Source organism: Trachurus trachurus (genome assembly GCF_905171665.1).
Source record: "Trachurus trachurus genome assembly, chromosome: 7".
Classification (NCBI taxonomy): Eukaryota; Metazoa; Chordata; class Actinopteri; order Carangiformes; family Carangidae; genus Trachurus; species Trachurus trachurus.
In genome coordinates this window covers 29,632,214-29,660,036 of record NC_139901.1, presented here as the reverse complement: position 1 = coordinate 29,660,036, position 27,823 = coordinate 29,632,214, and the positions used below count along the sequence as shown (strand labels likewise).

Below are 27,823 nucleotides of genomic sequence, written 5' to 3'. Positions count from 1 at the left end.
CTAGTTGAGAACCCCTGCTCTAGTGAACTTGATGTTTTTGTCCACTGAGTTGATGTGTTCAGTGAAAGGCTGTACATCTTGGGTTTTGATCTGCACCCATGTGTCATCCACATACCTGAACCAATGGCTTGGAGGCGTTCCTTTGTAGGAGTATAGGGCCTTGTGTTCTACCATTTCCATGTATAGATTGGCCACAATGGGCGATACTGGTGAGCCCGTTGCACAGCCGCGTGCTTTTGCCTGTAGAATTTGTAGGAGAATAAAAGTGCAAATCACATCACCACCTCATGTTCTTGGTAGGCCGGGCGGCATTAGGATTGCGAAACCCAGGACACCCAAGATTTGAACTATAGGTTACATGACCCGTACAGGCGCAGAACAAGTTGACAACAACATCAGGAAAGCCGGGAAATATTGGGAAAAACACCACACACACACATAGTGATAAGAGCCAACGTCCAAGATAAATGATACGAAGCTGTTCCCCCTCTTTTCCATTTTGGGTTAAAGTTGCCAGAAGTCTGGTAAACAGGATATAGCAACACACACACATTGCCTGGGTTTGGTATAAAAAGGCATGTTGTTGTAATTATTGTTATCCGCACACACCATTAGAGAACAGTGAAGCTGAAAGGTGCTGTATGTACAGTAGTTGTGTACTACTTTTGTTCTCAGTCAGCACCATAATGGTTTACGTTGAAGACCGCAGAGAAACACAAAAGGAAAACGAGTTACATAATCAACCATTAATGGACCGGGGCAGATGGACGATGACGGCAACAACATCTGGGTTTCACTTCTCCTTTTTGGATGAGGAAGAAAAGAAAAGAAAACAGAAGAACACAAAGTAAAACATGCAAAACAATGAACTTCTCTCTCTCTCTCCCTCTCTCTCTGTTGTGTTTGTGTGGATCTGGATGAGATGAATCAAACTCTTCCTCCTCCTGAACCTTCAACCAACTTCTCAGTAAGACCTCCTTTGAGCAATCAGCCTTTTCTATAAAGGGTTCCCAGATGTGGAATTCTCTACCGACCGAAATAAAACTAACTCGAGACATTAGAATTTTTAATACAAAGGTTAAAATCTGGCTGGAACAAAATCAGAGCTGTATGCATTTTTAATGTGTCATGACTTGGTATATGATTTTAGAAGTATTGTACATTTTATAATGTTGTTATGTAACTTTGATGTTTTTCTTTTCTTACCTTCTTTTTTCCTACTAAAAGCCTAACTAGGGACGGGAGTTGGAAACTAGCATTATTAGCTATAATCTCTGTACATGCAGAACATTAGTCACATTGACTTGTTTGTAACGAGTGGCAGGGCCGTTGCTAGGGATTCTGGGCCCCCTTAAAGAATACTAAAGTGGGCCCCTCCCCCTAACTTTTCCTCTTTTTTTCTTAGACTACGTACCTGTATGTATTATCGTTTTTTATTTAGCCTTCTTTGTTTTGATGCTAATGCAGCATTACACTGCAAAAACTCAAGTATCTTAGCATGAATATTTGTCTTATTTCTAGTCAAAATGTAATTTCTAGTCAAAACAAATCTCATTCTACTTAAAATAAGACACATCATATTAAAAGTAGTTTGTTTTTAGACACTTTTTACTTCTTTCAAGCATATTTTCACTTGGAATAAGTAGAAAAAATCTAGTGGATAGTGGAGCAAGTTTTTCTTCCTTATTACAAGCACAAAAAACTTACTTTCACTGGCAGATTTTTCTATTTATTGTGAATTTAAGTGAAAATGATCTAAAAACAAGTTAAAGCAGAAGTGAGTGATATATTTGTGTTAATATAAGTCTTAAATAGTTATATCTTCCGACAGCAATCACTTACATAGAGTGTTTGGACTGAAACACGGGTCTCTCAGTCACTCTGCTCTGCTCTGAGCCGAAGAGAAAACATTTATCGTATCCTACAGTTTTTATCCAATGAGGAGAGAGAACGGCATGCAGGGCTGTGTGTGCAGCCAAGGAACGCCGTGAATGTGGTGACGTAGCGACGAGGACTGTTATGGTGCGTTCAAGGAAACTCGTATTTTTCCGACCGTGAAGTGGTACCAGTTCGATCTGGTACGAGTTCACCGGTCGGAAGTTACGAGTGGCCGTTATAGTGACTTTCACCGGTAAAACAGGTCGGAAAAACACGAGTGGGTTGCCTGGAACGCTACAAAGTCGTAAGTTGTGACTTGAAGCTGTAATTTACGATTTCAAAAGCCTGCCTGGAACGCAGCATTAGCGAAAATGACCGGATCACTCACTTCTGCTTTAATTTTTAGGTAATGAGTCTTATTTTAAGTGGAAAGAGATTAGTTTTGACTAGAAATGAGACATTTGGACAAGAAATAAGACAAATATTCTTGGAAAGATGTTGAGTTTTTACAGTGTACTATGAGTATTAGTCAGGGTCTTACGCAGAATAAATCAGTCATACAAAGATTAGACTACTGGGGTCTTTTATGGGCCCTACTGGGCGCTGGGCCCCTAGAATTATCATCACCTTTCTCCCCTATACAACGGCCCTGACGAGTGGAAGTGTCACTATGTTAATCTGCATTGTCCCTATCAAATAAACTGAATTAAATTAAATGAATGTGCAGAGTTAAGACGTGTTCTTCTGTTTGTGTTGCAGCCAGGTGATGATGATGATGATGATGATGCTTCCAGCAGCAGTTCACGAACCTTCACCGACCTTTTTTTAAATTTTTTATTCATCCTCCCCCCTCCTCTTCCTCTTCCACTTCCTTTTTTTCCCTCCCTCCCTCCCTCCATCTCTCCTCCTCCTCCTCCTCCTCCTCCTCCTCCTCCTCCTCCTCCTGTCTACTAAAGCGTGAACTGTCTCCATGCCTCCTCTGCTCTGCTCCATGCTCCTCATTAGAATAAAACCCCCTCCAGGCAACAACCACCACCACCACCACCACCACCACCACCTCGGCTCCCCTTAGAATAAAGCTGCGCTCTGATTGGTCGAGACCGGCGGGTGCTGGAGTAATACTGTAGCTTGTTTCTTTTTTACTCCACCACACACACACACACACACACACACAGTCCAGTCTCTCCACAGTCCCTGCGATGCAACCTGACGTCACGACGCTTCCCCCTAGCACGTCCTTGCTCGCGCCAGCTCGTCGTGACGCATGCAGTCCGGCTCTTCCTCCATGGGCGTCTTCCTCCCCTGGGCTGTTCCGGATGAGACGCCTCCCTCCCTCCGCCCCTCTGATCCTCTTATCAGCGAGTAAGCGGCCAAGATGGATGTTGCAAACCAGGTAAGGGCTTTTTGTGGAGGAAAAAATATATATTTCATTACTGTTCCGTTTGGTGGTTGATGTTTATTTTTTATTTCTCTTATTCTCCTTTATCGTGCGTTTGATTAAATGTAATTTTCTGGGCAATAACCAGCGACCTTTTAAGGGTTTAACGCAGCGTTTTCTCTCCATTGGAGCCGAAATAGTAAGATTTTTTTTTTTGCATGTATTTAAAAGGATGCATTTGCGTAAAGGCGCGACAGAGCACGACGGCACCGGATCATTTTCCAGTGTTGATGCTGATGCGAGTGGCCCGATGGCAGTCTCTTAAAAAAAAATGAAAAAACGTGTAGGATGTCCAGAGCTGCTGCTGCTGCAATGACATGTAGCAGAGGGGAAGGAGAAGGCTGCAGGAACCGTGTAGTCTTTCTCCAGAGATCCCGCTAATTGATTCAGATTGCTCAGGTCTCATTAGTCCGCACCGTTGCTAAGATAACAAAACGGGGAATCTGATTAATTTCCAAGGCCCTCGGTGTTTTCAAGGAGCCGCAGTGTACAGGCCCCGACACTGGGATGTACGGTCTCCTGCTGCTGCTGCTGCTGCTGCTGCACCTCCACACGGCCACTACAGCTCACAGCTCTGGTTTGTGACAAAACCAATCAGGTTAACACGAGCAGACAATCGGGAGTTATTTTTATTCCTTTTTTCCCCACTCAGTTCATGCGTCATCTGTTCAATATGGATGTTTTTTTTTTGGAGAGGAGCGAGTGTCTCCATCACTGCTGCTGCTTTGCTTATTATTCCTGTGCGGCCATTTATTGATGCACATGCACAAGGGACACACACACACACACACACACATATACACATACACACACCGCCTTCTTTGCGGTGTCGCATTCACCTGCGCGCAGAGCAGACGCCTCCACCTCGGCTGCACATGCAGGTTCCTCCTAAATGAATCAAATAGAAGACCAGATATTGCTAATTTTACTGCAATTAGTCTACAGAGGACACATTTTTTTTTTAAGTTGCTCTGTTATTTTTGGATTTGCATGTTGTAATTTCACACAGAGCATCATTGTTAATACATATTTGATGCTTTGTTGTGTGTAAAATGAAATAAAATTAATAAAATGTACTATATTGTGTGGTAATTCACAAAAAATAGGATTTTAAGTGTATTTGACTTCTGACCATTGTATATTTCAGTTGACTATACTTGGAACAAATTCATTTTCTCTATTGTCAATAACTTAAACCATTTGAGGCTCGATCACTTGATACTTGATGAAAGTTGTTTAAGTACAATCAACTTATCCGGGTTAACGGTGAAGAACAACAACAAGGAGAAGAAGGTGGTTGGAGCCGTGAAGTGTGTAGAGAGCAGAGAAGAGAGTCAGTTAATCAGCTTTGTGTAATTGTAATGCTGGCAGGAGCTCCCTCTGCCTCTCTCTCTCACTCACTCACACACACACACACACACACACACACACACACACACACACACACACACACACACACACACACACACACACACACACACACACACATACAGCATTTGAAGTCAATATCTAAATGAATGTGGTGTAGTTGTGTGCAGCAGCATCTCCTAAAGGCACCAGCTGTGACAGTTGACTCACTTTATTCACAGGCAGAATATTTGCTAAATAAACACCTGCAGATGCCAGAGCAGTGTGTGTGTGTGTGTGTGTGTGTGTGTGTGTGTGTGTGTGTGTGTGTGTGTGTGTGTGTGTGTGTGTGTGTGTGTGTGTGTGTGTGTGTGTGTGTGTGTGTGTGTGTGTGTGTGTATTCAGCTAATTAGGTTTATGTTGTTGTTTTTTAATCAGCATTATCTTATCCTCCTCCTCCTCCTCCTCACACAGGGAGACACATGTAAAAGGATAAAAATGTTATAATTAAATACCAAAATAACCACTGATTTTCTGTTCTTTGTGTTTTGACAGTTGGTGGCCCAAGGGCAGTTCACGATAATCAAACAACCTCTGGGATTTATAAAAGCTCTACAATGGGTAAGTCTTTTATTTTAATTTTTTTATATATATCAGTGATGGCAACAAACAGCAATAATGAATGAGTATTTTCCATTTTTTATTTAAAAAAAAAGAGAAAAAAGAAGGAAATATTAATAAGGATAAAGAGCTTGGGACTGGTCTCGTGTGCTGTTTGCATTAAATCATAATAACAGCACTGACTGTCTCTGACTGACAGATCTGTGACCTTCTGTTACGCAGAGGTCATAACGCTGCATGGAGCTTAATAATAGATGATAGTCGACTCTCAGAGGGGAAAAAAAAAAAAAAAAGCCTCTCAGCGCATTTGTTCTTAATGTGTCTTTATATTTCCTCCTGAAACATGAAACTCCACCTCAGGTCTGATCTTTAGAGAGGAGAAAACTTCATGTACAGACACTAAGGAGGTGGAGAAGGAGGAGGAAGAGGCTCCTCCTCCTCCTCCTCCTCCTCCTCCTCCTCCCTCAGCCGGCCCCGAGCAGGAGGCACCAGCAGGGCGGATGATTATTATGTCACTGTTGTAGTAACACGGCGTAGGAATATAATAATGACAGTTTGTCAGATGCTTCTCAGAGGACACGACCTCTGCACACTGGAACCGTTTATTTCTGATTGTGCTCAGTCTCTTCCACCAGATGATGGAGCCACCAACCTACTCACATGGCAGTTTATCTAAGATGGGTTATTTAATGCATGTTATAATTAAGGATTAAGGAACTGTTATGCATTATAAAGATACATTTTTGCTTATATTTGTTTATTATGTGAGGGGGGAGGCGTTCATTCACTCATTAGGACATTTATATGTGAATGTGGTACAGTATATTATCCTCAACTCAACTCAATTCAGTTCAGTTCAAATTTGAAGAACGTTATTTGACAGAGCGACAGTTTATATTCAAATAGAATAAATATAAATGACATTCATTAGTGTATAATCAGACAGGATATGGTGATGGAGAGTTCCTCCATGTCCATTTAGATGAGAAACAATTGGTTGATCAATCAATAACCAAATACTTTACCAACCGATTTATGATTTTTCAAGCAAAAACACTCAGTTTTGCTTTTCTTATTCAGTCATAAACTGCCTATCTTTGGCCTTTTATATAATAATAAACAGATTGATCCATAATGACAGTTGAAATCTCAGTTCCATCCATTTATAGCATTAATATTATTATCTAATAGTTGCACATATCACCATCAGCAGCAGCAGCAGCAGCATGTTGGAGCTGCAGGGTGAAACAGCACCACTTCTTTTTCTCCTCTACAGCTGGGGCACCATGCACAGCGGTGGTGGGAATAGTAACGTACTAATTACCCATGCAGACCCCGCAGCTAAAGTTCAGATGTGTGGAGTCCAGTGTCCTTTCCTTTTTATTTTCCTTCTTCATCTTCTTCTGCTGCTGCTTCTCTCTTAAGTTAAAGCCCTCATTGTGATGTTGTGACATCCTCGTTCGTTCTGGCTTCGATTCTGGTTTTTGTGGCTCTGCGTGGTTACAGCGGCGGCCATGTTGGTGTTGAGCGAACAATCGATTTGGTCCAAACTAGAACTTTTTTTTATTATAACAAACACAAAACAACACGTATTCAACATAAGACTACAACATAACGTAACATATTCAACAACAAACATCTACAACAAAACATACATTTAACGACATAGAAATAGATCAAAACATATCTGTGCTATACTGCATACTACATATGTCTCACTTTTAATGCACGCACCATAAATTAATATCATAACTCAAATAAATAAATGATTAAGTAAAACTAGAACTTTATTGTGGCTGTGATATATTATCCTCAACTCATTTCAATTCAGTTCAGTTCAAATTTAAAGAATGTTATTTGACAGAGCGACAGAAATAGAATAAATATAAATAGATACAAATGTTAAAAGAGAGAAAGGCACACACATAGATTTACAACATATAGGGCAAAAACTACAAATATGTCCTTTTTCTGGCTTCTCAAAGGTGCAAACTTGACCTTTGCCTTCATAATAAACAGAATATATTTGGGTTTGGGACTGGTCTTCTAGCAAAGTAGGCTACCTGAAGAGGTCACCTTTAACATTTAAAACATGTTAGCCCTAACTAGGTTTACTCTCCTGACAACAGATCATTAAATACATGCATACAGTATATTTCTGTCCACATTTTAGGATGTTAATTAAAAGAACAAGTGAGGAGGGGGTTCATCCTCCTCCTCCTCCTCCTCCTCCTCCTATAATCTTGAGCTACGCCCTGCGATCATAACACAGCCCAGATGAAAACGTGCGTGCCAAAGCAGTCCGTCGCTGTAATGGGTTCTGCAGATATGCCAGAGAGCAGTCAGTGTGTGTACCGCATGACTCTGTAGTCCTTCCCTGGAGCAGTGTGAGTGTGCCAGCACCTCATCATACCGCCTGCCTGGGTCACGGCGAGCCCAACCACCAATCAGCAGCCGCGCGCCGCTCAGGAAGCCAGGGCCCCATGAATCATCTGTCAGAGTCAGAGAGAGAGGGAGAGAGGGCATGCGTGCCTCAGCGTCAGACTATAAAGAGGAGGAGCTGGAGCTGGAGCTGCTGCTGCTGCTCTTTCTGGATTAATATGGGCATGCACCACCAGCAACACAGTGTTTTCAGGAGGAGAGAGAGAGAGGAGCCACTCCTCAAAAGTATTTTTCCAGTTTCTGAAGCAAAGGGTTCAGTGGAAACATCAGAAACATCATGCAGTGACAGAAAAGAAAAGAAAAAAAAGCTTCTGCACTGATCAAATCAATTCATTTTTATCTTAAAGCCCCAGTGTGTAACTTATTTGGCTTTTTATTAGCAAAAATCAAATATGTCTTTCATAAATACGTATTTCACCGAAGTCGAATCACACCCGCATACAAATGAAAGCTTTCTCGTACCTTAGAATGAGTTGTTACAAGTTGTTACAAATACATAAGTGGACGACGCACCGAACCGAGGCGGCCATGTTGCATCGCCATTTTTTACGTTGAGTGGCAGCGTGACCGTAGGTAACCACGGAAACTCAGCGGAGCTGTCGGGGAGAAAGTTTTTCAGGTAGCGCCTGTTAAAACTGTCACCACTGTGTAGTGTGAGGAAGGACGGAGGCACTGGTGTTGCATTCAGGTGCAGTCAGGCAGACGGCCGTCGGCAAACCAACCGGATGTCATTTTACTCAACATCACCATGACAACATATTGTCACGCCTGTATTGTTTTGCCTCGTGCTGGCGGACCACTTGTTTACATAGACGCTTGTTTATCCTGTTACATGCAGCGTCTGTTGTCTGTCTGACGTCTGCCCGATTTCACGTGAATGCAGCATGAAAAATACGACTGAGTTGCTTGCGATCTACAACCGCACCGCTAGATGGGAGTAATTCTTACACAATATACCTTCAAGACTTCAAAAACCTATTTTTATTAAACGATGGAAACCTGTCATAGCTTGTCTGTCTGACGTCTGCCCGATTTCAGGTGAATGCAACATCAAGAATGCATTCCGATATGCAACCGCACCGCTAGATGGGGGGAATTCCTACATATTACACCTTTAATTAGCACGTTAGAGAAAGTTGGACTGGATCTCTGTGCATCAGTCGTGCTCGTGGGCTGAAGGTGTGAGATCTTGTGGTTTTGTTTCCTCCGCCTGAGCATTAAAAACAAAATTACACCGACGTGCAAAAGCATGTGAATGTGTGAGCTTTAAGCAGCAGCAGCAGCAGCGTCCTGTGTGAGTGAATCATGTAGCTTTGCCTCCCTCACCCTTACCCAACCCCACCCCTCCTCCCTCCCTCCCTCTCTGCCTCTGTCTCTTGGGAATAGTGCTGACAAAGCTGAGATTTGATGGATGTTGGAAGACATTGAGTTCCCAAACACAGCTGATGTTGGAGCTCGACCACAGAGCGGCGGCGGCAGCAAGGCGAACACGTCTCTCCTGCTACAGTACAACAGCTACGATGCACGATGACACCGCTATGTTGAATTTCATCCGCATTCAAATTTCACTCTCACTCACTCTCTGACTCACACCCGGCAGGCGGAGAATAAAATGGCTATTTGGGAGAACATGAAGCGAGAGCCTTTATTCACTTTGCTGCAGTCCCTAATGTGTAATAAAGGCTGTTGATTTTGTTGTACAGGCACTCTCTGTGGTTATTACTCCAGGGCCGCCCAGGAAGCCTCACACAGCCACACTGTGTTTATTTTTGCACTTTTAGTGGTTTTGGGGTATATATATATACGCTGGCATGCATTCTATTTTCCCTTATACAGTATAACGCTGCACAGTGCAATCACTGCAGATAATGTGGATTTAGATGTTACAGTTTTATTCTGATAAGGGTGAGTTTCAAAGTTGGACAAGTGTGTGATATTTTTAGAATAAAATAACCAAATAGTCGAGTGTTATTAGGTTACTGCAGATGTTTATTTTGGCTGACAACCGGTTGTAAAAGCCAGCGCAGGAATACCAAAGATAATTTTAGCAATGATTTACACAAGAGAGAAATGACAAACTGTAAAAAAAAATAACAGCCAAGTTCGAATCTAAACATGTAAAAGGAGAATATCAGCAGGTATTTTTTGATATTTGTGATATAAATATCATATTCTGGGCTTTACCGCTGACTGCTTTTACTTTTATTCATGAGTGGATGATCAGTTTTTAAGGAGAGAGAGAGAAGCAGACATCGTGAGAAAAGCAGCAGCAGACAGATTGTTTGTGTCTCAGTGTTTGTGTGTCTTCAACCCTCCAGCATACCAGGAGGGGTAGAAACCAGCCTCGGCCTCCTCGCTGCGTGATGCTGCCAGCAGTGTTTCCATGGCACCTAACACTCAGTGTGCCACCATTTCTCTCCTCGGCCCGGCTGTGCCTCTCCTCCTCCTCCTCCTCCTCATCATCCTCCTCCTCTTCTCCTTCCTTCTCCATCACCCCCTCCGTCCTTCCACTCATCTGTCACCATAAAAGTAGAGCTCTTAATTCTGCCACCGTTTCTCTCTTCACTGTTTTGTTTCCATGATGATGATGCCACTGGTTTGTTTAGCCATGCCAGTGCTGCTGCTGTGGCTCGTACCGGTCGGTCAGTTGGTTTAAAAGACTTGAAACATCTCAAGAATTCATGATTCCTAAACAATACAGCTGGGAAATAATAATTCATGTCGACAACGACGTTGATATTTCAGGTTTTGAATTCAGATTGAATAGTAATAATGTGATCTCCTCGTTCTGTGCATTTCTTGACCCGGACGTTTCACCAGTTTCAGCGGTGTTTAATGGGATACTTCAACATTTTGGCAAATTGGCCCATTGCCATAATCCCTATAGTTTTAGGAGTATGTTCGTTACCTTTAATTGTCGGTGCAAGCGGTTTTTAGAACGGCGGAGCAGAGCCGTGAGCTGCTCAGAGCTACGCTACGGAGGCTAATGGGATTTCTAATGGTTTCTCTCGTAAAACAACTCCAAAACGCTCTGGTGGACAAGTTGTGACCTGCACATTCACCACACTATGAGATAATAACAGAATGTTACCAGACAGAGTTGTTTCAGAGGTACATTCATGCAAAACCGCTGATGCGTGTTGCCTTCAGGGACAGTTTTCAGCAAGCAGTCTCTGCATTTCCCTCGAAAACAACTCTGTCTGGTAACGTTCTGTTATTATCTCATACCACCAGAGCGTTTTGGAGTTGTTGGATTGTGTATTTGATGAGTTTGATGAGGGAAACCAAGAAATCCCATGAGCCTCCGTAGCGTAGCTCTGAGCAGCTCGCGGCTCTGCTCCGCCGTTCTAAAAATAGCTTGCACCGACAATTAACGAACCTACTGCTATGACTATAGGGATTATGGCAATGGGCCAATTTGCCAAAATGTTGAACTATCCCTTCAACGTTTCAAAGCAAATGTTAGCACAGCAGAGTCAAGATGGTGAACGTGCTGACATTAGCATGTAGCCCGTTGCTCCCAGAGCTGCTGCTGCTGCTGTCTCATTATATTTAAATACACGTGTACAACGGCGGCACACGCGAGGATTCCTACATCCTCTCCTCTCAGTAGCTACGAGCTGCTCCCCCCATTAATTCCTCACGTCGTATCAGTGCGATTCAAATCACTTGAGGGTGATTCAGATGAAGCCGCTTTAAACGGCTCCTTTTCTTTCTTGTTAGAGTGAATTTTATTTTACTCTCCTCTCCTCTTTAAAATGTCACATAAGAAGAAGAAGGAGGAGGCAGGAAATCCAAACGTACAGCTGCAGCACCAAATGTTGATCTGCATATTGATCCGTCTCATGAAATCTGATCTGTGTATCATCTCAGGGGGATGGAGTGAGGAGTGATACAGATACTGGGGAGCTTGAAAACCATTGAACGGCCTCATTAATTAAAAAAACAGGTCCACCCTAAGGCAGCTATAATAATAATAATAAACAAAACAAGATGAATAACTTGTAATTTTTAAGGATAAAACACAATGTTACACACATACATGTTTGGATTGTGCCAACACTGCAGATGTGATACTCTGCACATGCTGTAGGTATTGATCAGTTGGAGCTGCTGCAGCATTACACTCTGGTTTTTCCACGTTTCGTTACGTCACATCACGTTTTTTTTTACTGCCTCGTCTTTGGATTTCTGTTTGATTTTGATGCAGAGTGAATGGACACCAGTTTGAACTCGGAGTTGCTGCATAAAAACACGATTAAAAAGCTGCATGTTCTGAAGATTGTAAAAAATCTAAGTTGGTGATATATGATAATATGACGTTATTTGAGTTTTAGGGTGGATTTTAGTATCTCTAAATTTACCCTGCATGCAGACGGCAAACAAACAACCCTTTTATTCAAATGTATAAAGCGCCATAACGCTTCACCTCTTTTTTGCATTTTGCATTTGCATTGAACTCTAAAAAACGTGTTAATTAGCAGACGGCGGTGGTGTGAGGAAGGTGTTTGAGCTGAAGGATGAAAACAGACCTGCAGGAAGAGGAGGAGTAGAAGTGATGACAATGAAGTCTCGCTTTAGGCCACTTAAGTGTGTAAGACTCACATCAGCTGAAAGATTACTGTAAATAGTTTAGTGTGTTGGTGCCTGCAGCAGGTAGACTGTACTACAGGACCAGACTTAAGAAGGAGGTGACATTCCTTTGTGTGCAAGCTCACGTGTGTGTGTGTGTGGCTTTGTGTGTGTGTGTGTGTGTGTTGTGACTGGCTGCATGCACAATCGCTTGTAGTTGAGTATTTGGTGACAGATGGTGGAGCACCTCAGTCAGATTAATAGCTGGATTTTCTATCCAATCGGATCTGGCCTGCAGCGTAGGAAGGGTGTGGTAAAAATAGTCTGACGTGTCTAATCTGCTCTTTGTGTGTGTGTGTGTGTGTGTGTGTGAGTTTATCTCTGTGCATGTCTGTTTGTGCTGCATACGTGACCACCACAGGCGGCGGGCGAGGCGAGGCGAAGCGAGGGGGGAGAGCTGCATGTGGAAACACGACTAAGACTCTCACAGTCACCGATTGAATTCACAGTCACTGTTGTTACTAAACCACAGAATATACAAGAACAACACACACAAAAAAACAAACATTAAAAAAAAAAATACTATAAAAACATTGACAGAAAAGCCATTTCAAATAAATGTGACGGTAACCATGGCAACAGGTGCGGGCAGGCGGGCAGGCCCCTCCCCTGCATAGAAGGAACCTGGTGATAACGCCGCATTGATTTGCACTCCGTGTGCATTTTTCAGCAGCTCGGACGTGATTGGTGGAGACGTCAGTCAGTCTGTCGGCCTGAGACACTGCGGGACAGAGTCTTAGTGGAGCCTCCACCTGTTTTTTTGTATTTTTTCTGTTTTTTTTTTTGTTTTTTTACAGTGCAGCTCTTTGTTTACATGGTTACATCATCTGAGCCAAACAGGAGTGTAGAGATTTTTTATGTGTGATCATCACTGAGTCAGAGGGAGGAGAGGTGTGACATTAAAAAAAACGAAAAAACAAATTGTATTTATCTGTATCTGTGGGTTTGTCTGACTGTTGCCTTCCTCCTCCTCCTCCTCTTCCTCCTCCTCCTCCTCCTCCTCCTCCTCCTCCTCCTCCTCCTCCTCCTTCTCTCCTGCAGATCTTTGCCATCTTCGCCTTCTCGACATGTGGCAGTTACTCCGGCATGTTCAAGTTGAGCGTGGAGTGTAAAGAACGGTCGGAGAGCGACCTGGGCATAGAAGTAGAATTTGAATACCCATTCAGGTTTGTATGATACTGTAATAATGTCCTCAGACAATAGAAAATAAAACATAAAGTGCCAAAGGGCTAATGCAAACTGTAAACACACACTCAGCACCTTAAAGTAAGATTTTATTTTGTTTACTAGTATTGAGTTAACTATTATTACTAATTAGTTCCAGTCAGAGTCGTTCCTATATGACCCACTCTGTACTCTAATGTGTTTATTTATCTATAATTGGATAAATTAGTTTGAGTTTTTCTATTGGTTCTCACTTACGTACATTCTTAATTCATATAATTAGCTCATTAGCTTGTGTCAGAGTGATTACAACAGGACATTTGCTAAAGTTAGTGCCTTTTGTTGAAGGAACCATTTAAATTAGTAGTGTAAAGGTGTAAAATTTGGTTTAAAGGGATAGTTCAACATTTTGGCAAATTGGCCCATTGCCACAATCCCTATAGTCATAGCAGTAGGTTCATTACCTTTAATGTAAGCTATTTTTAGAACAGCGGAGCAGAGCCGTGAGCTGCTCAGAGTTACAGTACGGAGGCTAATGGGATTTCTTGGTTTCACTCATCAAACTACACAATCCAACAACTCCAAACCGCTCTGGTGGACAAGTTGTGACCTGCACATTCACCACGCTATGAGATAGGTTAGTTGTTTTAGAGGTAGATGCAGAGACTGCTTGCTGAAAAACTGCCCCCGACGGGAACGCGCATCAGCGGTTTTGCATGAATTTCCCTCTAAAACAACTCTGTGTGGTAACGTTGTGTTATTATCTCATAGCGTGGTGAATGTGCAGGTCACAACTTGTCCACCAGAGCGTTTTGGAGTTGTTGGATTGTGTATTTGATGAGTTTGATGAGGGAAACCAAGAAATCCCATTAGCCTCCGTAGCGTAGCTCTGAGCAGCTCGCGGCTCTGCTCCGCCGTTCTAAAAACAGCTTGCACCGACAATTAAAGGTAACAAACCTACTGCTATATGACTATAAGGATTATGGCAATGTGCCAGTTTGCCAAAATGTTGAACTATCCCTTTAAACAAACAATATATAACAAGGTTGATTCTTTAACCTTTATTGGACTGAGTAAAGTTAGCTGTTTCTCCCTGTTTCCTGTCCTCTGTCCTCGACTCCTAGCTTCATATTTGATCTTCTCACCTAAATCTTTCCAAGGAAAAAAACAACAACAAACTAGAGCGTTTCCCACAATGCCGCAGTCTTTGATCACCTGTCCTTCAAAACGCTGTGAACACACACGTTTACAGCTGTGTCTGTTTGTGTCACGCTTTGATCTGTGTCTATGTCTGTGTCTCTGATCTCAGGCTCCACCAGGTTTACTTCGACGCCCCCTCCTGTGTCGCGGGGGAGAAGCCCGAGCGCCTCTTCCTGGTCGGCGACTACTCCTCCTCCGCCGAGTTCTTCGTCACCATCGGTGTCTTCTCCTTCCTCTACTCCATGGCGGCCCTCGCCACGTACTGTTTCGTCCTGGAGAAGTACCGTGAAAACTGCAAAGGACCCCAGATCGTGAGTCTGTTTATACTCCACACCTGGAGCTTTTTTTAATTAAAGGGATAGTTCAACATTTTGGCAAATTCGCCTATTGCTATAATCCTTATTGTCATAGGAGTAGTAGGTTCATTACCTTTAATTATCGGTGCATGTTGTTTTGAGATCCACTCGAGCTGCTCAGTCAACACAGTGGAGGTGAATGGTACAGGTTCCCTCATCAAACTCATCAAATACACAATCCAACAACTCCATAAACGCTCTCGTGGACAAGTTGTGACCTGCACATTCACCACGCTATGAAATAATCATGTAACATTACGACACAGAGTTGTTTTCGAGGCAAATATGTAGCCGGAACTAGTGCTCTCAGTCCTTAAAAGATTTAGAAACACGTCCAGCCAGATCTTTTAACATCATTGGACGGGGGTTCACTGTTTTTTAATCTCTCTGTGTTGAGAACCTTTGGATAAATCGAGTCTTATTCTGTGACTTAAAGGCTTTTTAACATGCACCACTGGGATCAAACACAACCACAGAACAACGTTAGAGGGGATTTGCCTGTTTCTCCTCATGAATTTCTGTATTTGTGTTTTTCTCTACACTGATCTCACTGGTTTAAAGTCGAAGGTGCTCGATTGGGAAAAAGTGTTAGTAGTACAGCCTATAACCATACTTATATTGAGTTATAATGCCGTTATAGCACTATATAACTATAGCTATAAACACTCATAAATCATAATGCTTTATCATAATAATCATAACACACTATAAAGCATTGTATCATGACTTATAAGGTCAGGTATTATAATACGTTATAATTGTTAGTAACTCGCTGACAATGCCCAAATTGATAATGCATTATAAATATAGTTATAATGTGTTATAATTGGCTTATAAATGTGTATAACTATCATTGTCATTATACTCATAAATTATCAGAAGGCTTTATGACAATAAGAATGACACATTACAGAGCATTATAACTCTATTATAATACTTGACCTTATAAGCCATTATAAAATGCTCTATGATGTGTTATGCTTATTCTTTATAAAGCCTTACAGTAATTTATGAGTGTTTATAGTGATGGTTACTGAATATTTTAATATTTTATTCTGCTGTTCAGTGACAGAGTTAAAATCAGAGAGGTAGATAGGTAGATACAGTAGATAGTCAGGTAGATACATAGATAGATATATATAGATAGATAGATAGATAGATAGATAGATAGATAGATAGATAGATAGATAGATAGATAGATAGATAGATAGATAGATAGATAGATAGATAGATGAGGCAGCACGGTGGCACAGTGGTTAGCACTGTTGCCTCACAGCAAGAAGGTCCTGGGTTCGAATCCCGGGCCGCCCAGGTCCTTTCTGTGTGGAGTTTGCATGTTCTCCCCGTGTCTGCGTGGGTTTCCTCCGGGTGCTCCGGTTTCCCCAACCACAAAAACATGCCAGCTAGGTTAATCCTCCAGTCAGCGCCCCTGACCAAAGGCACTGGCTCATAATCTGGAGTTGGTCCCCGGGCGCTGCACCGCGGCTGCCCACTGCTCCTCAGGGATGGGTTAAATGCAGAGAAAGAATTTCACTGTACTAGCTGTATATGTGACAAATAAAGTACCTTTAAAAATAGATAGATAGATAGAGCTCACGTCCCTGCCCCGCTGATCTCAAAACAGCGATAATTAAATATAATGAACCTACTGCTATGACTATTATAGGGATTATGGTGATAGCAGAATTTGCCAAAATGTTGAACTATCCCTTTAACAACTGTTGGCTGGAGCTAAACATGATTTTTTTTTTGTCATGTTGATCCCCAGGACTTTGTTGTGACGGCGGTGTTTTCCTTCATGTGGCTGGTGTCGTCTTGTGCCTGGGCTAAAGGCCTGTCGGACGTGAAGACGAACACCGATCCAGAGAAGGTCATCCTTCTGATCACAGCCTGCGACGAACAGGAGAACCGCTGCCGTGAGGTCTACGACCCCAAGGTGTCCGGCCTCAACACCTCAGTGGTAGGTCCCGACATCCTGAACAACGACGCTGAGCGAGCACACCGACACTAAATTACTCCCTGGAAGAAAAAAAACATGCATCTCCTCCAGTGGTGGACAGAAATGGAGTAAATTTACTTGAGTACTGTACATATCCAGAGGATTTGTACTTTACTTGAGTATTAGATTTATTTGGTACTTATTCCTCTTACTTGAATACATTTCCAAGACAAATATTTTTTACTTTTACTCAAGTTAATTTCTAGGAAGGCTGAAAAGTGCTCCTTACTTTCAGGTCTGCTCCTTTTTTTCTTTTCTAAAATCCTATTGGACACAAGCTGTGTTTATCAAAGAAGGAAACCTTAACCCCTAAAAGCAGCACATCAGTGCAGCTGCTTTCAAAGAGTTCATTCTCAGAAACAACAGTTAAAAGGTCCTTAAATTCATTTAGAAAAAAATATAGTAATTCATTTATGTGAAAAATAAGACATTTACTCTTTATGCAAGGCAAGGCAAGGCAAGGCATTTTTATTTATATAGCGCATTTCATACCAAGGCAACTCAATGTGCTTTACATAAAGACAAAACATAAAAAAAAGAAGCATAGGACAGAATAAAAACAAACAAAACACTAAAAACAGAGTTAAAAGCAAGAGCAAATAAAAGTAAAATAAAAGAAAATAGATAAAGTTTTAAGTTCTTAGTTTACTCTTACTCTTACTTTTACTTAAAGTAAATTTAAAAGCATGTACTTCTGGATACTTAAGTACCTTTAGAAGCAAGTACTTTTTTACTCTTACTCGAGTAACATGTTGACTAAGCTACTTTTACTTGTAACGGAGTAAATTTTGACCAGTAGTATTTGTACTCTTACTCAAGTACTGGGGTGGAGTACTCTGTCCATCTCTGATCTCCTCCTCCTCCTCTACTCTCTCTCTCTCTCTGCTCCTCAGGCTTTCGGCTTCATCAACCTGATCCTGTGGATTGGAAACCTGTGGTTCGTCTTCAAGGAGACCGGCTGGATGGCCGCCTTCGCTGGAACGTACGCCCCGTCTCAGGAGAAGCAGCCGGCGCCCGACTCCTTCGGCCAGGGCGGCTACGCCCAGCAGGACCCGTACGCCGGCTCCCAGGGCGGCTACCAGCCCGACTACGGACAGCAGGGAGGCTACAGCGAGGACGGGGGCTACAGCCAGGGCTACGAGCAGCAGCAGCCCACCTCCTTCTCTAATCAGATGTAAACATGCTCAGCTCAACAACAGCTGAAGGATGGTGAGTTCATGGACCACTGTCTTTAAAGGGATAGTTCAACATTTTGGCAAATTGGCCCATTGCCATAATCCCTATAGTCATAGCAGTAGGTTCTTTACCTTTAACTGTCTGTGCAAGCTATTTTTAGAACGGCGGAGCAGAGCCGCGAGCTGCTCAGAGCTACGCTACGGAGGCTAATGGGATTTCTTGGTTTCCCTCATCAAACTCATCAAATACACAATCCAACAACTCCAAAACGCTCTGGTGGACAAGTTGTGACCTGTACATTCACCACGCTATGAGATAATAACAGAACGTTACCAGACAGAGTTGTTTTAGAGGGAAATGCAGAGACTGCTTGATGAAAAACTGCTCCCGACGGGAATGCGCATCAGCGGTTTTGCATGAATTTACCTCTAAAACAACTCTGTCTGGTAACGTTGTGTTATTATCTCATAGCGTGGTGAATGTGCAGGTCACAACTTGTCCACCAGAGCGTTGTGGAGTTGTTGGATTGTGTATTTGATGAGTTTGATGAGGGAAACCAAGAAATCCCTTTAGCCGTAGCCCATAGCAGCTCGTGGCTCTGCTCCGCCGTTCTAAAAACAGCTTGCACCGACAATTAAAGCTAACGAACCTACTCCTAAAACTATAGGGATTATGGCAATGGTCCAATTTGCCAAAATGTTGAACTATCCCTTTAAGGTAGTGTAAATAATAATCTGGAGTTGGTGTTATATTCCAACAGTTTCTGCTGAATATTAGCTGAACTTTCATGTTTCTATTATTGTCTGCTGGTCCCTTGGGCCCGTGATCAGCAAGTATGAGTTGAGGTAGCCTATTATTGCTATGCAAATGACAAACAAACCTTTTCCTGAGCGTCTCTCTTCCCTTGGCTGATATTCAAATACGGAGGCATTGTAACATCCGAAAACACTTCACAGCTCAAAAACCATAAGTCGTCCAGATCAACAACACACACACAGGCTTTTATAGCTCAGTAGAGCAGATAACCTGACCTGAACCTTCTTGTTCACAATGTCACGAGACAAATTACGACGTATTTAGAAACAGATTTTTCAAAAAAGAGCAAAACGGCAGCATTGATTCTTTATTTAGATCCAGGCCACAGAGAGATTCCCCCTCTGTGTAACTCCCACGTAAGAGTTCAGCGACACAAAATCTGAGGCTTTACCAGTCTAGAGTTTGACAAACCAAAGTGTGAATCTTTGAAAGTATCGTTTGATACGAGATTCCCTCTGTTGTATTTCTGTCCTTTGAAGAAAACTATCTTGGGGAAAGGCAGAAAGGGACTTCCTGTACACTTGAAGATCCTGGATTTGTGCAATTCTAACTGCTGAAAGCTCATATTAGTGTCAGCTCACGTTAAAACAGATACTATTAAAGCTATTATTAAACAATAACACATGAATTGATAACATAATCTGACAATCTGAAAGTGGCTATTGTAGATTAACCCACAAAAAGCTCCAACTAACTAATAACTATGGTCGCCACATCATGAAATTTTAGTTGACGATTAATTGTCATACAGATAATTGCGATTAAGGATTTAATTGTCTTTTTCTGGTCATTTTATGCTGCTATTATAGTATGAGTCCCAAACATAGTTTACCAATACACATACAGCTTATGAAGAAGAAGAGACATCGAGATAAACAGTTTGTGGCACACAGCAATGTGATGATGTCATTAAAAGAGGACCATTCAAACCTGAAATGGTGGAAAACAATGAGGAAATAGTTTAATTTAATTTAATTTATTGGTTTATTTGACAGGGACAGTGCAACACTGATCAACAGAATTAAAAAAAAAACTGCAAGTGAGCCAGAGTTAACCAGTAAGGCTAATTTTCATCCGTTGTCCCTGGCCAGATGTTACAGCAACCTAAGAACCAAAGCAAAGCAATAAAATACAGCTGAAATTACATATCAATTTACCTAAAAGCTCATAATAACAAATAATAGTGATGGAAATATGAAATGTATGAGTCCATACCTGACTGTGCACCTTAAATGTCGTTGTACACATATGTACAATGACAATAAAGTATCTTGAATCTTGAATTTTGAATCCTGAAATTTCTGTTAGTTTCATCCAGCTGTTTTTTGTACAGAAACGGTTTTAACGATTATATGAAAATAATTGCGGTCAGCTCATATAATAGCGATCAGACGATTACGTAATAATTGTGACAGGACTAGAATCATAACATTGAGCCATTAAAGAGCCAGAGGAGCTGGTTCAGACCAAATAAGAGCTAAGTACATAATGTTCAGCTACTGGAGGACAGATAGGGCGCGATGATGATGATGTTTGGCTTGGCTGCTCCCAAGTGGCCAAAAAAAATATTATAGTACACAGATTATAAAAAAAAATTTCTTTTTGCACAAGGGCATCTCAACAGCGACTTGTTTTATAAACAGTAAATGGACTTACAGTAAGAAACAACCCAAATGTGAACCTACAAATAAACCTGTATTTACATTTCCCTGAGAAGAAAAGCAGTTGTTCATTGACACAACACGTCTTTATGCTGAGCAGCAGCTGTGACGTTGAGTGTACAAAACATCTGACTTGCAAAGCGGTTTACAGTGCGTTCCCCTGTTACAGCAGCTCTTATCTGGCTGGCGGAGCTACTGTATATTCACTTTACCTGCTGCTCCGCTCCAGTCAAAGAGCCGGTGACGCTCTGATGCTTTGATACTAAAGACGTTTTAGTAAAAGCGTGACTGGATAAAAGTGCTCTCAGTCCTCAAAAGATTTAGAAAAACGTCCAGCCAGATCTTTTAACATCATTGGTTCACTGGTATTTTAATCTCTCTGTGTTGAGAACCTTTGGATAAATCGAGTCTTATTCTGTGACTTAAAGGTTTTTTTACAGTAACATGCACCACTGGGATCAAACACAACCACAGAACAACGTTAGAGGGGATTTGTCTGTTTCTCCTCATGAATTTCTGTATTTGTGTTTTTCTCTCCACTGATCTCACTGGTTCAAAGTCGAAGGTGCTCGATCGGGAAAAAGTGTTCTCACGTATTTCCATACACCAATCAATCAGATTTAACTATTGTAAACCAAGATAGATAGATAGATAGATAGATAGATAGATAGATAGATAGATAGATAGATAGATAGATAGATAGATAGATAGATAGATAGATAGATAGATAGATAGATAGATAGACAGACATTGTTCAGTAGCTCATAAAAAACAACCACACTTCCACTCATCCACAATAGTATAAATAAACATAAACAAACAGACAACGCAAAGACATTAATATGTTACATTAAGTGCATAAGTAGGGCTTAAAGCCCCTCTACGGAGCTTTTAACTGGATACGCAAAAGTCTCTGGTTTCTGCTGATGTGTCTCTGTTTCCTACAACAGCAAATGAGCCCATCAGTGTGAAGATACGCTATTTCTAATAGTCTAATTCTATACCTCTGGAAGGCATGGTCGGGTCGGACCACTGACGAAACCATACGAATAGATACATTACTGCACACTCTGCAGATAGCTGCTAAAAAATTTAAAAAAAAAAAATTTCCAAAACAAATCTACATGCGCCAGCCAGACAATCGTCTTCAGTGGGAAATTTAGTCTTCATTCCACCGCTTTTGTCCACAGGGGCCGCCAAAATCAACACTACATGAAAAGTCCACATTCTAGTCCCATTGTGGCAGAGGTGGTGTGTGTGGTGTCTATTAAGCATTAAATGAATAAATACTGAATTCTTCATTTATAACACATGAATACTCATTAGTATGTAGTTTCTAAATACAGTTAGTGCCTATCAATGACGAGTAAAACATTTTAAAGGGACAATGAGGAGTTTCTATTTGGTTATAAAAAAAAGTCTCACGTTAATGTGGATGAATCTACGTTACCACTTGTTAATGGGCCCATTTTCGATAAATATATCGTTTTGTCTCTATCGTTATTTTGTTATTATTAGTGGTGGCGGAAATGCTGGTTGAGCCGACCAGCGTTTCCTTACTTTCGGTTTAGTGGCGAGTCATGAGAATAACGCCGCCGAATCGCTGTTTATGGTCGGAACTACGACGGTATGTGATCGTCTTTGAACCTCTGACTTTAATTCTTGATGAATGAAAACATGAGTCCGTCTTGCACCGGTCAAAGAATTTTACGGTGCGCGCGGAGGCTCATAAATGTAGTGTGAAAACGCTTCGCTTTTCCAAAACTCCTTGTTGTCCCTTTAACTGTGTTTATAAACTACATACTAATAAGTATTCATGTGTTATAAATGATGAATTCAGTATTTAATGCTTAACTAATGCTTAATAATGTGTACTTACAGTATAAAGTGTTACCGAAATATGTCACATATAAATATAAAGTGTCATTTTCCACATAGAGTCAGTTTTTGATCTTTATATTGACTGAATCATTACATACCTTTATATCCAACTTGTACCAATCACATGTTTGCTGTTTATTTAATATCTTAATATCTCCTCCTTTTCTCCTCCTTCTCCTCCTTTTCTCCTCCTCTCCTCAGGGCGACCTTGTGATTTCGGAGTGTGGCCGTCGACCACCACCTGCATTTCCACACTCCACTGTTTGTCAGTTTGTGTATCTGTGCGTTAACAGGCGGAGAGGAGGCGAGCATGAGGGCAGAAACTGGTGGGAGCCCTGGGGACGGGATGGGAGGGATGGGGGAGGGAGGGAGGGAGGAGGGGGGGAGCAGGATCTGGAGGAGGGTGGTGGGGGCAAAGGGTTAAAAAAAGAAAAAGAAAACACACACACAAACACACATGTGGGAAATGGGTCTTTGCTGTAACATGATGTTTATTCTCGTGATGTATTTAACTGTAGAAGACAACCGAGGATTGTCTGTTTGGTTATACGAGAAAAACTTGAATACAAATACCAAAACATTCGTTGACGAACATTTAAGAGAAAATCTTGTAACGGAAAAGACATTTATGACGAGAAAAAAAACAAAAACAAAAACATATTGTAGTAATATTTAACTTGGGAGAATGTATTTGTCTGTGCTGTGTAAATATCAACATGCTGATATATATATATATGATTATATTATGTACACAGTTGAATAATTGTGCACTCCATATTAGTTGTTATACAACAAATGTTGAGCACAGAGTTATTCAATTGCATTTACTTTGGTTCTGTTTAGGAGCTCACATAGTTTAGCCTTTGCCCTTCAATTCCCTTAAATGACTCATGATGCCACGATGATGGTTTTTATTCTGTATTCATCTCAGAATCTGTGAACATCTCTATTTTTTGATTTCCTCGTGTGATGGCAAGTGTTGAAGGGAAAACAGAGGAGAGTTATTGATCAGAGTGAGCCGAGAAAGAGTGAGATATATATATATACAGTATATATAGTAGTAGTAGTAGTAGCAGTGAATATATGACAACAGAGGGTTATACTGTATGTAGGTTGTGTCAACTTTTGTTTTTTTTGTTTTTATATATATTTTTCCATCAAATATCAACGTCAAGAATAAAGGACGAACTCTTGGGATGTAAATCCACAGACATCCGAGAATCACAAAACTAGCATTTATAGGGTTAAGAAACTTAGTGAGCATGGTAGCATCTCATATTTGCTGTGTGCTCTATCGTGTGCTGTCAGTATGAATATTGTGAGTCGGGGCAAGAGAACAACAGTCAGTTTTTTAGCGGCGTGTGTTTGTTTTATCGTTTTACTGTTTTACTGTTTATTCGTTTATTCCCAGCGGAGTTTTTTTTTTTTTTTTTTTTTTGTCAAGTGAACCTCGTCCTGTTTCTTCGATCGCCTTTTAATAATAATAATAATAATAATAATAATTATAATAACGTGGTCCAGAAAGAGTCATATAGTTTTTTAAAACTGGTGTTTCTATCACACTGTCAATCAGCGACATGCACAAACTCACATCAACATGAACCATGGGTAAAAAATAAAGAATAAAAAATATGCACACTAATATTATACATACCTTGGTTATGCCATGATAAACATATATTATCAGGAGGCATCTCCGTATTTACTTCTGCATCTACAGTCCTTCTTTATCTCCTATATTTCTGCAGGCAAGTCAATTTACTGCATGCATTGTACACCTTCTCACACCTGAAGCGCCATGTTTGAGAGGCTGAGGCTCAAAGCTGCATTATTATTAGACTAAACAGTAATGTTGCAGTATACCGTTGATCCACCGCCACGGTACTAGACTCTGCTCGGCACATACAGTAGACTACAGTATACAGCAGCTCTGCTATAAGTACTCCACTCAAAGCACAAAGGAAGTGCTGCAATAATTACTCCTGTCCAGATATATATACATACATAACATATACTGTATAAGCACTAATGCCAATTCCTCTGTTTGGATAATATATATATAAGATCATGTTTGCCAAATGGGTTGTTTCGATTGGTAGTTTTTGCTTCCACAGTCCTCATCAGAAGGAGTCGTTGTCATCGTCGTAATCGTCGTCGTCGTCGTCGTCGTCCATCTCCAGTATACTGTATCAACCCGGTGCACACTTTTATTTTTTAAAAATCAGGGTTCTTTGATTCAGGCAGTGTAGAAGCACATGGTTTTCTCTCCTCCTCTTCATCCCACACTTCTTTTTTGTTTGTTTCTCCTCCTCCTCCTCCTCCTTCTCCTCCTCTATTTCATTGTAGTTCTTATAAATATGCTGAAATGAAATATACTCTGTTGTTAGTGGTGAATGATGTCTTGTGATACTCTCTCTACGCCTTTGGATAGTGCTGTGTTTATTGTGTATGATGATGTATACATATTAGTATTTATGATAATGATAAGTCCGTCAGAGAAAAAAAAAATATCCAAGACTCTCTCCAGAATTCTGCTGTATTCTTATTATATGGGATCCATGTGAAACAAAATGAAATAAACTTGAAATTATTCTGTTGAAGGTTAAAATGTGCACTTCTGTTCATAGGAGTTGATTGTCCATCTTTTTTCCCCCCAGTTCTATTACAAAAAACAATAATAATGATAATATATTTCATTCATATCTTCAAAGTAAACCGTACACACCACTTTATTTTTGTTGTTGTTACTGCTTTCTCATTTTTTTTTACAGTATATAGTTAAAAAGGTCACACTAATGGTGTTTCCTCGGTTGGCCTATATTTCTCAGTGCCCTTTAAACACAGTTTCGTGCAGGCTGTGGGCCAAAATGTAGGTTAACTTCAGCAGCAGGCTCAACATTAATATAAAAATAACCCTCAAACTTTACTTTTCAGTCTATGATTTGGCCCAGTTCATGGTTTTGGTGAACGCTGCCTACTGGCCACAGAGGGGATCGCCTCCTATAAGTTTAGATAAATATGAGCAGAATTTAAATGAGCACAGTCTACCTCACTTTAGGTTATCATAATAAGAAAAAAAGGTAGATATTTCTTTTACTTTTATTCTATTGAAGTGCAATGCACAGTTAAAATATTCTGCTGTATGGAGGCCAATGTGTCTACAAAGACTTCAGTCGATGTAATAAAACCTATAGTGAGCAATAATGAACGCACATCATAATATTACTGGGTTAATGTGTATGTGCGCCACACAGAGACGCCTTTGTTATCAGTGCGCCGGTCTTATCAGTTTGTTGCTGGAGTTGCACACAACAGATAATACGAGTGACCTTTCACAATAAGTTTCCAGCGAAGACATGACACTCCCCCTCATTCAAATTTATAGGCAAATAGTGACGTTTATTTACATTTAACGGTGTCTTGTTACGTTACTAATAAAGATTCTACATACAAAATCATAATCAGCTTATAGGTAAGTCAGCTATTTCATCAGTATGTGAAGCAGTTGAAACATTTTCCTTGACTAGCTACAATATTATTGTTCATAAGAAAACCATACATTGTGTATGTGAAATCTTAATCTGAAAAGTAACTCTAGCTGTTAAATTAATCTTGTGAAAAGAAGTGTAACATAGCATAAAATGTAAATACTCAAATGAATTAAAGGTATCTAAAAACAGTACTTGAGGAAACAGATACTTCCACGACTAAAAATGGCCAAACATTATGTAAATGATGACGTTAAATAAATTGAACATCAAAGTGTGGCGTGTATTCAGAGAACTGACCACTGTGAAATGCAAAAATGAAATACAAATAATGCACATTATTAGTCTTAGTATTAGTCAGTTTTCAACCTGCAAAAAGATGAGGATGTGACAGAGTGTGGGGCGTTTTAGTGCAGCGCAGCGTTGATTGCCTGTATAGAAATAGTGAAGATGGCTATCTGTTCATGGTGTTTGAAAATAAGATGAGATTGTGTAGGTTTATTATTATATCATTTATTAATATATATATCATATGATACTGACTTGCAAATATGTTAGCAAGGCTTAAGCTTTCGCTTGGTCCGTCACTTTTTATGTGTCCCTGGAAACATTTAATTTTGTGTTGTGGTTTTGCAGCAATTCATTTATTTTAATTTGTTGCACATCTGTGTCTTTGTGGGTCCAGGGCCATGATGATGATGATGATGATGATGATGATGATGATGATGATGATGATGATGATGATGATGATAATGATGATAATGATGCTTTTATTTATTAATTTTAATTTAATTATTACTTTTATTATATTCATATATTAGAAGTAGTAGTAGTAGTAGTATTATAAGCATTGTTGTTGTTGTTGTTGTTATCATTATTGTGATTCTAGTAGATCAACTAAATGGTGTTGCGATGCTGCTTTTGTTTGTTATTTATTCTATAGCTACACAGATTTTTGAGACAACAGGGCTCCAGAGTCCAGACTGCCCCTAAATGGGGCATTTTGCCCCTAAAATTTGAGACAGTGAAAATAAATCTTTCTACTATTACACATGTGCAACCAGTAAAATTTGCCCTTTAGTTATTACCACTGGTGAAACATTGAAGCTGCAACTCAAATAATCTGCAATCTGTCATTACAGGGGTCAGGCCAATGTATGTGAGGGTCATGAAGGAAAAGGAAAATGTGAATGTTTGCTTTCCAAGTCAGTTTATGGTGTTTACCCTGTCTGGTTGCGCTCCTAAAATTTTAAGTTAGGGGCCACTGCACAAAGGTTAGTCTGGAGCCCTATATATCTCACCTCTGTGCAGAGTTAAAACTGGCACAGCAGGGGAGGAAGGAAACCTTTGTTGCAACAAGTCTTGAGAGTTGTGGAGTTTCCGTGAGGCCCCTGAAGGCGAGGAGGGCAAAGCGGAGCAGCAGTGCCTGGATATGGCTGCAGACCTGGAGACCCCCACACTTGGACCCGCATGTTCAGACCCCTTTATGCCACCTAGTATTTGACTGTAAAATTGCAACTGCACAGTCTGGACCTGCACTATGGTTTTATAATGAAATAAAATGCTTTTAAATGTTCTATTGCATGGGGTTACTATTGGTTTTGTACGCTAATGGATACAGATATGACAGATGGGCTACGAAATATGGACAATATGGCAGTAGGAACGTGAGTATTGAATGTGAATCACATTGTTCGTTTAAAGCAGATATCAGCTTCACGGCC

The 27,823-nt window shown here is 40.7% G+C and overlaps 1 protein-coding gene across 1 annotated transcript; it reads left to right on the top strand.

The window, feature by feature from the left end:
* The first annotated feature begins 3,249 nt into the window (after nt 1-3,249).
* sypb (synaptophysin b) lies at nt 3,250-22,929 on the top strand. Its single transcript, XM_083975363.1, has 7 exons — nt 3,250-3,271; nt 5,219-5,284; nt 13,400-13,524; nt 14,832-15,033; nt 16,847-17,038; nt 17,971-18,286; nt 22,813-22,929. Exons 1-6 carry the CDS (start codon nt 3,254-3,256, stop codon nt 18,253-18,255), a joined length of 888 nt encoding a protein of 295 aa, XP_083831489.1. The 5' UTR covers nt 3,250-3,253; the 3' UTR covers nt 18,256-18,286; nt 22,813-22,929.
* The last annotated feature ends 4,894 nt before the right edge of the window (nt 22,930-27,823 follow it).